The sequence below is a fragment of the Propithecus coquereli genome, unplaced genomic scaffold (genome assembly GCF_000956105.1).
Source record: "Propithecus coquereli isolate 6110/MARCELLA unplaced genomic scaffold, Pcoq_1.0 Scaffold128, whole genome shotgun sequence".
Classification (NCBI taxonomy): domain Eukaryota; kingdom Metazoa; phylum Chordata; class Mammalia; order Primates; family Indriidae; genus Propithecus; species Propithecus coquereli.
In genome coordinates, this window is record NW_012136969.1 from 2,823,217 (window position 1) to 2,834,200 (window position 10,984).

Genomic DNA, 10,984 nt, shown 5'->3' on the forward strand with positions numbered 1-10,984 from the left:
GGGATTGTTTCATGCAGCCAAAGAAAATCTTGATACCAACAATGCCACTTAAAAAATTTTTACATTATTCAAAGTTGAAAACTCTGCTATCTGGAACCACCCTCCATCCCAGGTAATTAAAGGTAGACAGTTCATTTTACAATTAGCATTCCCCTGCCCTTTGATTAAGCCAGTCATTCAGACGTGAATAAGGAAACTATAACTACTGGAGTCACTAAGAGATATTACCATATTTAACATTTTACAATTGCACTGCCGAGAAACCCCGGCAGGCCAGACAATGGTCATTATGGTATGCTAATTCACGTAGGCTATACTGTATGCACTATCGTTAAGGTTGAGTCTGACTTGTAACTATATATACACAGGGTTTCAATCTCTTGGAAACTATTTGTTGAGAAATAATAAATATCTGCAGACTCCAAGGCCTTAACCTCCTCCATCAGGCTGTCTGAAAATACTGGCCAAGACTGACTTGCATGTATGCCTTTTACAAGAATAATGAATGTAGTCAAAGGAAAGCCTAAATCTCTGGAGTGCAGGTGGAAAAAAAGTGGGCATCTTTGATGACACAGGGATAAGGACTGGAAGTTTGATAGCAGGAGAAAAGAGTATTTAGGAATTCAAAACAGTACTCTCTTCCAACTTAAGAGAAGTAACACTTTAAAAGAGAAAACGGGGTGTTGATGTGCCTATAAAATTATCCAAACAAGTGAGTATCTGGAGGCTATAATCTGGGAGCCCTCCCTTGTACTATAATACATTATAATAAAAAGCCAAAGATAAAAATACTGGAGGAAGTTAAAAGCAACTATGGAGGCATACCTAATGTGAATTTAAAACCAATGGGAACAAGAGGCACTCGATATCAGACGACAAGTCTGTCTCAAGAGGAGCCCACTACTTCCAGTGACCATGCCTTGTGCCTATTACAGGATATCCCCTAGTTTGGATTCCAAACCTTCTAGGTGGAACCTAGACTCCAGTCTGGATGCTAGATTCCTGATACACTGATGTGAGGCACATGTGAATTATAAGAGCATTACAAGTCAGAAGGAACCTAAGGTATAATTTTAAGGTCCCTTATTTTACAGATGTAGAAATTAAGGTTCTGGGAAAAGAAGGGGTTTTCCCAAGGTCACAGAATTAATTAGTAACAGCCGGGAAAAACACCAGGAGTTCTCAGTCCTTGCCATTACATCATCCTGTGAGAGGCCATGGTTATCATTAAGCTTGGTATTCCAGACACGCTCGCTCTTTCTGTGGCTATGGCAAATTCAATCTTAACCAATAAATCTTCGTGTTCTTTTTTAAGAGGAAAAACATTGCAGATATTTACCAAATGCTTACTGATGGCACTTTGCAGGATGTCAAAACTCTGATTTCGGGCAGGGATAACCAATAAACTGTGAAAAACTGCCTGTCAAAATGGAGAAAACCAGTAACTAAATCAGAATATTTTAGGTCAGAAACAAATTCAACAGTTTTTTTTTTTTTAACCTACTTGCTCTACATATTATCAATAGGAAACGTAACAAAAAATGACTTTGAAGATGCAAATGTCAAAAGTCAAACAATCAGACCTCATATATTGCCTAATTTTCCAAATAACTTATCTATTACACACTTACTGAGTATTGCGCTAGCCCCTGTTAAGGTACCGAGTACAGGAGTCAAAGAATGAGAAACTCTTCTTTCTCACACTTCTCAAACAGCTTATAATCTACCAAGGTGGAGACTATACAGAAGTCCTCACTTAATGTCCTCCATAGGTTCTTGGAAACTGTGACTTTAAGTGAAAAAATGTATAACAAAACCAAATTTTTTCCTAATCAATGTTATTAGGAAACGTTATTCAAGGACCTGCACATCATTTTGCATAAAGTCACAGTTTCCAAGAACCTATAAATGACATTAATGAGGACTTACTGTATTTCTATTAAATGCTATAACAGAAAGATCTGAATGATATGAACGAAGGGCTGATGCCTTCTTTCCACTTGGTGGAGAAATGTACAATAGAAAAATACTTACCATCTAGAAAATACTAATACCCACTTCCATTTAATCACAATCCTGCCTCCTATTCTCTAAAGGTAAAAGTACGAGAAATCTACATGGAAAGAAAATGGAGTTAGGAGTAAAACCCCTAGTATTTTTTTCTTTCTTTTATTTAGAAACAGAGTCTCTGTTGTTTAGGCTGGAGTGCAGTGGCACAATCATAGCTCACAGAAGCCTCAAACTCCTAGGTTCAAGTGATTCTCCTGCCTCAGCCTCCCAAGTAGCTAGGACTATAGGCACGTGCCACCACACCTGATATTTTTCTTTTTGAGAAGGGTCTTGCTCTGTTGCCCAGACTGGAGTACAGTGGTATGATCACAGCTCACAGCCTTGAACTCCTGGGTTCAAGTGATCCTTCTGCCTCAGCCTACCGAATAGCGGGGACTACAGGCATGTGCCACCACACCCAGCCAATTTTTTCACTTTTTGTAGAGATGGGGTCTTGCTATGTTGCTTAGGCTGGTCTTGAACTCCTGACCTCAAGTGATCCTCCTGCCTTAGCCTCCCAAAGTGCTATGATTACCGGTGTGAGTCACTGCACCTGGCCCTGGCTAAGATTTTTATTTTTTTGTGGAGATGGGTTCTTACTACATTGCCCAGACTGGTCTCAAACTCCTGGGCTCACATAATCCTCCAGCCTCAGCCTCCCAAAGAGCTGGGATTCCAGCCATGAACCACCGTGCCCAGCCCAACCCCTAGTATTTTTAATTTTCTAACTTCTCAAAAAAAAATCAGGTACAGTCTAGGACAGTACCAGAAATCCTTCGCAGACATCAGGCATAACACAAACTATCTGGTATAGTATTGAAATGAAATATGTACAAAAATCATATCACAAGACAAAGGTAAGACTGGTGGAAGACACTCTAGGAAGACATTGGTCAAGCTAAGTTTAAGAGAACTGTCAATGAGCCCTCAAAAATCAAGGCTTTTTATATTTGTTATTTATAGATTTGAGAGTGGGGGGAAAAATCAACAGCTCAATACATTATTTCTCTATAAAATCTCTTACTGATTGATTATCCAGAGTTTTTACATGGCAACCTTTCCTGTCTTTTATACCTATAAGTAACAATGAAAAAAACTTATTTCCAATGCCATCTTCCTACTTCAAAGCAAACAGTAAATATTTTCATTAATAAAAGGTAAAACGCATTTGAAAAGTGCCCATTCAATAATAAATGATCACTTCTCTCCCCTTCTGCTTCCCCCTCCCTTCCTGAACAATTCCATTCTCAAGCCATACAGGCGGAGCCAAGCTAGGCAAACATGGGCACTGGAGTGGGTGGGAAAGCTGAGGTGGCCCAGAGCAGGCTATCCATGAATAGGGCAGAGTGTCCCCAAAAGCTAGAGTCCAAGTGGAGTGAGGAGAGAGGGGTGGCAGCAAAGGGAGATTGATTACAGGCAGAGGAACCAATCAAGTTAAGTAAATGTATTAGGGATAATGGGAGCCAGGTTTCTCACTGTCAGAGAAGGCAGGTACAAAAAAGGGACAGGAAATAACTAGAATGAACTCTGTGGTGTTGAATTCCTGATTTCTGTTCACTAAGTGCATATGGAAGAAGCAACATCCAATAGCAATGAGCAGAACTACATTCTACATGTTGTTTTCTGACTGCCATTCTCCACTGTTCTTTGTAGAAAACTGGTTTATCATACTGTAACATAACATCCTCTTTCATTTGAAAATGAGAAAATGAAAACACCTGAACTCTCCTCCCCAAGTCTCTCACCTAAGAAGTTGCATGTGGTGCCGTAACCATAAGAATGTGAGCTTCCCTCAGGATTTACAAGTCACCATATGGAGCCTGAGAGATAGAGGAAAGCTGAAAGCCTAAACTGAACATATGATTTCAAAACCTATAAGTAAACACAGTACCAGGTACTATAGGTAATAAAAAGAGGATAAATGTCATTGACTAGAGTCAAACAAAGTCATGAAAGAAATATGTTAAATATCTATAAATGATATAGTCCCTAGAGATAGGAAGAACATCAAGCAAATTCGTAATAGAAATAAATTTATCAATTAAATAAAATCAATTGGTATAGCAACAAACAGAAGAATTAGGTTGTAACTTGAATCTAGAGACTACTCTGTTGAGAATATTGCCAAAAAGGTTAAAAAAAAAAAAAAAAAAAAAGCCCCAAAACCCAAGGTTTCTGGCCTAGCATTTGAGGGTTACAGGAAAGAATATAGTCAGTGTCCTGGCCAGAGGCCTCTTGGATCATTAAAAAAAAAAAATATCACCCAGCAGAGGACATAAACTCAGATTTTGCATGAAAGATTAAAACCAAAATTCTTACTGGACAAGCACCTTTAAATGCAAGGGAAGAAATTTAAGAAAAAAAGAATAGAAGTTAATTAACTAACCTAGTAATGAAATTTTTGTGTATTTAAGTATTTGTAATATTAAAGACAATTTTGCCTATTAGGGAAAAGATCAGCCTTGTAATTCCAACTTAAAATATGTCAGTAGCTGGGCGTGGTGGCACACACCTGTAGTCCCAGCTACTTGGGAGACTGAGGCAGGAGGATTGCTCGAGCCCAGAAGTTTCAGGCCAGCCTGGGCAATATATTGAGAACTTGCCTCTAAAAACAAAACAAAACAACTTTTTTAAAAAGTCAATAATTAATTTAGACTTACAGTTTTAATGTGAAGTTTCACTGTTTTACTAAATAGTACTAAAACATAAGATATTAAGATTTACCGTATTTATTAAGTTAATTTATTAGGTAGCTGTAAGATTTACTATAATTGTAATATTTGTGAAGATCTGTCAGAAAACTGAAGTAACTAACCAATACTGAATATATTAAGGTTATTTAAACACTTTAAAATTTGAACTAACTTTGTAAAAGAAATAAAATTATATCAAAGTCCCCCTTTAAAATTATTATTTAAATTTACTGTCTTTATTTAAAAAAAATAAGATTTGTAATCTGAACTTTAAAACTTAAGGAAGAATTAGGGTTTTAAATTGAACTCTAATAAGCTATATATTAATTCTTAAGACCAAAGGAACTGGTGAATAATTTTTCGTCTAAAAAGTCACCTTCAGCTCATTCACCTTCTCTTTGTCCTTCCACCGTGGATGATGCAGCAAGAAGGCCCTTGACAGATGCTAGCAATTTTTTGGATTTCCCAGACTCCAGAACTGTTAAGCCAATAAATTTATGTTCACTGTAAATTACCCAGCCTCAGATATTCTCTTATGGCAGCACAAAATGGACTTAAATAATGACTTAGATAAGATTTGTAAAGCAAAATAAAAGTGCTAAATAGTATATTATTGGCAAGGAAGCAGAGGCCAAATGATTAGAAACTCTTGAAGACTGCCTTTAGATTCTTAACTGCTCTGGTTTTTTGTTTTAATGCACAAGATTAAATAAAATGCAGTGTGAAGAAAAAAAAAAAAGTCACCTTTAGGCTGGGCACAATGGCTAAAACCTGTAATCCTAGCGCTCTGGGAGGCCGAGGCCGGAGGATTACTTGAGCTCAGGAGTTTGAGACCAGCCTAAGCAAGAGTGAGACCCCCGTCTCTACTATAAATAGAAAGAAATTAGCCAAACAACTAAAAATAGAAAAAATTAGCCGGGCACGGTGGCACGTGCCTGTAGTCCCAGCTACTCGGGAGGCTGAGGCAGAAGGATCGCTTGGGCCCAGGAGTTTGAGGTTACTGTGAGCTAGGCTGATGCCAGGGCACTCTAGCCTGAGCAACAGAGTAAGACTCTGTCTCAAAAAAATAAATAAATATAAGTCACCTTCAAGGATACCAAGTCCGGCTGGGCACAGTGGCTCATGCCTATAATCCTAGCACTCTGGGAGGCTGAAATTGCTTGAGGTCAGGAGTTCAAGACCGGCCTTATCAAGAGTGAGACCCGTCTCTACTAAAAATAGAAAAATTAGCTGGGTGTGGTGGTGTGTGCCTGTAGTCCCAGCTACTCAGGAGGCTGAGGCAGGAGGATCGCTTGAGCCCAGGAGTTCGAAGTTGCTGTGAGCTAGGCTGACACCATAACATTCTACTCTGGCCAACGGAGCAACACTCTGTCTCAAAAAAAAAAAAAAAAAAAAAAGGAAAGGATAGCAATTCCAACTTAAATCTTATCCATCCCTCACTAAGTTAAATTATGAAATTACGCCACTTCCATGAAGCTTTCCCTTTTAAAAAGATGGATCTACCCTACGATAAATAAAAAATAAATAAAATTATCTCTGTCATTCCAACTGCTGATTTGTTCCATTCTAGTGGCATAACTTATAATGAAAAACACTGCCCTTTATAAATTTACATCTCCTATCCAAGATAATAAGCGCTTTCAGAACAGATATCCTGTCTTATTATACCACTCTGTACCTCTAAAATTAAGGTCTCATGCAAGGCAACTCTAATGTATAGTAACTATTGGTGGTTGAAGAACAGAATTTTAATAATTACCAGTTTCTTTTTTTAAATGTGCTATTACCTCTGTTACATCCCAGTGGTGTAAAAATTGCTCCAAGTCAGTAAGGTAGAGAAGCACAGGGGAAAGCTGCGTCTGGATGACATGAGGAACTCCTCGAAGGCTCTGAAGCCAAGTCAACTCCTCTTTTGAAAACCCTAAAGCAGGTAACAAAGCCAATGAAAAACATAAATACATCACAAAGCAGCAATATTCTTCATAATTTTTAAAGAGATGACATGTACAAACCCTTCTTCAAAGCTGCCTTGTTTTCTCTAAGCTTCTGCATTTCATGTAATATTTTAAAAAATAAAATGCTAGCAATGGAGGCAGTTAAATTCATAATTATATACACAAAGGATGTGATCTGACCCAATCTATAATATAGCAAAAAAAAGGTTTCCCCTTCTACTAAGGTTTTACCACTTTTACTTTAAAAGGAAGTAAAAGGCATAATCTTTCCAATTAATGGTAGACTTTAAAAAAGCAAATGAACAACTAAAAGCAATAATATACTCCTTCATGTTAATATTAAATATGTATCGCTTTACATTCTTATATAATAGCCCTTCAAATGTTTGAAAACTGCTCTATCCCCCTAAGTCTTTTTTTTTATTTTGACAATACGCACGTAGCACCTTCAACAAAATTTCTGATTCCCTTACCATCTCCATTCCACTTGGCGTAACCTACACGGACAACTTGTCAAAGTCGCTCCTGAAAGGTGGCTTTCAGAATGCTCAGAATACCATTGCTTATGGCCCAGCCCTAGCTATCTGCTTTGATGTTCAGATCATTATACATCCACAAGCACAGCCTAAAGAGGCATCATCTAGTTTCATAGTCGTATCATAGTACTGACTGCTAATGAGCTTTCTAAAGTCACTAGAAACTTTTTGACAGGTACTATTATTAAAACATAAAGGCTCCCCCTCCCATCTCAAATGCATACCAACAAAAATATCAAATAAGTATGCAGGAGCTTACATTTATTACTTGAAATATTTATCTTGTTAGATTCAGCTTAGTATTAGAACCAGTTAAGTTCTTTTTGGATTCTGACAATATATTAATTAACTCTCCTAATTTCAAGTCTTCAGATAATCTCAAAGACTCTCATCATCATCCAAGTATAAAATGGAAATGTTGAAATAGTACAAGTATTTAAAACAATAGTAATAATACTAATACGTCTTACTTAAAACATTTCTACTCTTTTTAGCAATTTTGTTTTTGGAGCAAATGGAATGTAGAAAACAACTAATCAAAATCTGGTGTTATTTAGGTATCAGGTTCAACATTTTAAACATGTTTAAAAATGGATATTCTGTTCACCAATTTTTTTAAGTATGCAATGAGATTCTCTCTGGCTATTTTAGAAAGAGCCAATTAGGTACAATTCACTATAAACAATGATGAGAATAGCAATAAAACTATGAAGGAAATAAAAATATAATCACGTGGCATTCAAATAATCCTCAAGTATCTGGTACTTGTACTATGAGATATTTAAAGAGGAATCATCCATCTTCCTGCCTCAGGAGCCTGACAATGTAGGGTACAAATATTTCTTCAAAGATTTCCACTTATTAATCATAGTAAAAATCATTCCAAGATAGAATATTTATCTTCAAAACTGAGAACCAAACAAATAAGACAGCAAATCTTAGAAGGAGAACTGTTATTCACACTAGGTGTTTTCCTTTTTTTAACCTGCCAAAAGAATATGGTTACCTGTAAGTGTAGAAAATAAGAAGCTCAAATAGTCCACATCACTCATCAACCACTCTTTAACTGAATACTTCCATCCAGAAAATGATGACCTATAATAAACAATGGAGAACTGTTACCAAAAGTGATAAACTTGACAGATTTAAAAATAACACAGTATATAACCATTTTTCTTTTCTCAAAACGAGTCTCATTTAATAGCTTAAAATAAAACCTATAGTATAATTTCAATTTTATATAAAAGGGCTCAAGGACCATAATAGAAAAGTTTAAAATTCAAACGTATTTATGTGAAGTTTCATTAAAAAGCACTCTGCTATACATGGCATAATAGAAAATTTCCACCCCACTTGAAAATCAGACTCCAAGGAACTAAAATGAAGTTTTGCTTTTCAGTAGTAGGTTCAGCTGCTATGTATTTATTATTTGATTTTTTTATAACGTCTTACCCTCAGCAAATGAGTTAAATTCAAACAAGCTCCAGCTTCCTACCTAAGCAAAAGTATCTGAATTAGGCAGAGAAAACTTCTCTTTAAAGCCATTGTAAGATAACCATGTATTCCTATTCTTAGCAAAGTTGTTAACTAGGTCTATTTCACAACAGTGCAGGGTAAGATACTGGCAGAGGACTCAGAGGAATAGCTAAATGTAAAGCAGGTACTCATTAAATGAGGATTATTTGGTTTCTGCTATGAGATCAGTTTCCAGTGTCTCCTTTAAAAATTCCCTTCAAGGTAAAACTAGGAAGAAAGAGCAAATATCAACCATGAATACAGTAAAAAAGGCTAAGAATGGCAACAGGCTGAGAATACAGATTTTATCACAGACATCTGAATAAATGTCAGACTAAATCAGGAGTTTATAATTCACCTACAAGCACTTAATAATTCTTTTCACTGTTATAATAATTGCATTTATATTTATTAATATTCTTAAGCTTGGAGAGAGTTAAAACAATGAAAACTCTTCTGGGTGCCATTCCCAGGTTTAAGCAAAGGTCTATGGAGGGAGTATCATATGCTAAGGAGGTTATAAAAAGACCACGGATGCTCAACAGAAAGGCATACAAAACAGTGGTTAGAAAACAAACTAATATCTTCCTGAACCCAGTGAAAAACAGGAAGCAATTGTGCCATCCAGTGGCTAAAAGGAATAGCAAATCCATTTAGTAGTCTATTTGGGACAAATGACAAGCAGCACATCACACTGTCTTTAAAACTATGAAGACCATATATGATGCCCAAGCCACAACACTTGTGAGAGTAAAAAGGGGCGCTATTAGTAATTCTGCTGAGACAGAAGGAGTAAACTGGAACTGCTCCTGGCAGACCAAGTCATATATTCACCCTACTTAAAACCCAAGCCAAATTCTTGATCCAAGTCAATCTCTCCCTCCCTAGAGATTTTATCTAACATTGTAGACTACCTTCTCATATTTATGCTTTATGTTCTCCAACTCAGGTACAAATAAACCAGAGGGAGAGAGGTAAACTGAGAAAAGGCCATTGGAAACAATTATGGAACACCACAAGTAGAATGGTATGAAGAAAAAGTCAAATTCTAAGGAACTATAAAGTGGCTGGTTAAAAAGGTTGGGGTAATAGTTCTAAGTATACTTTTAAAAGCCAAGCAAAAATAAACATGAACAATTTTTAGCTAATGGGTTTTTCACATATGGAATGCCCTGCTTATACGATGTCCTGCTATTAGATAAACGTTTCTAACAGAAACATCGGGCATCAGAACTATAAAAACTGAGTTGAACTTGATCTCACAGACCAATTAATGTACCAAAATAAAAATGAGAAATGAGTAAAGGAATATTTCAGGAAAATTAATCTGATGACAGTAAATAAAATAGGATTAAAAAGCAAGACTACTGTAACAATACAAATGGGAAACAATGAAAACGTTGGCTAATTTACAGTCACAATCAAGGAGAGGAGGTATTCTAAAGAGAAAACCAAAGATATGAAGTAATCCAACATGTCTGAATGAACCAAACATTAATCTTAAATTCTGAGGCTATGAAAAGTGATAAAATGATAATGCCAGTGGCTCAAGAAAACTGAAAAGTCCTAGTTTTGTATTCTTTTTAAAAAGAGATTACTTTAAATAGGAATATTACATCTATATAGAGAGAAATCTCCTAATAGACTCTGCAAATACTAAAAGGCAAAATTTAATTTGGTAGACTTTTAACTATAATGACAATCTGCTTTTAATTTAATGATTATGAGCCTCTATTATCAGTATTTGTAAATTACTGTATTTTCCCAACTCTCAAATCTCCACAAAAAGAAAAAAAAAAAAATTTTTGAAAATATCCTTGACAAAAGTTATTAAGCATAAGTGAATCATAACTGATGTTGATAAAGATATTAAATGCAGCTTCTAAGGAGAATCAATTTCAAGAAATGTTGAAAAAGTGATTTTAACCTTGTAAATTAAAGATGAATAATGCACTTCCCAATTTGATAAATTTAGCTCTCTATTCTCTTTTGAAATTCATTCTGAGGCTCAAATTGTTTACCCTGGCTCTGTTGCTCAGGCTATCTTTATAGTTACTAATTCTACCCTTTATCATGGGCTGGGCAAAGGCCGCTCTGAGCAGAGAGTGAGAAACAGGAATGTGACTGGCCGGATGCTTCCCTGACAGTGAGATTACCCACGCAGAACATGCAGCCACATTTCGATTCCTGGCATCAAGATATCTGTTTTAGTGGAGGAAGTGGAGAGAAGAAGTTG

General features: G+C 36.2%; 1 protein-coding gene across 1 annotated transcript in view; it reads right to left on the reverse strand.

The window, feature by feature from the left end:
- The window catches only part of TEX10 (testis expressed 10), a 44,267-nt gene that overhangs the window by 6,407 nt on the left and 26,876 nt on the right, over positions 1-10,984 (reverse strand). Inside the window, exons 10-12 of the mRNA XM_012638270.1 lie at positions 8,240-8,328; positions 6,530-6,663; positions 1,340-1,420 (exon numbers count right to left, since the gene is read on the reverse strand). Coding sequence (XP_012493724.1) covers positions 1,340-1,420; positions 6,530-6,663; positions 8,240-8,328 — 304 coding nt within the window. The remainder of the gene's footprint in view (positions 1-1,339; positions 1,421-6,529; positions 6,664-8,239; positions 8,329-10,984) is intronic.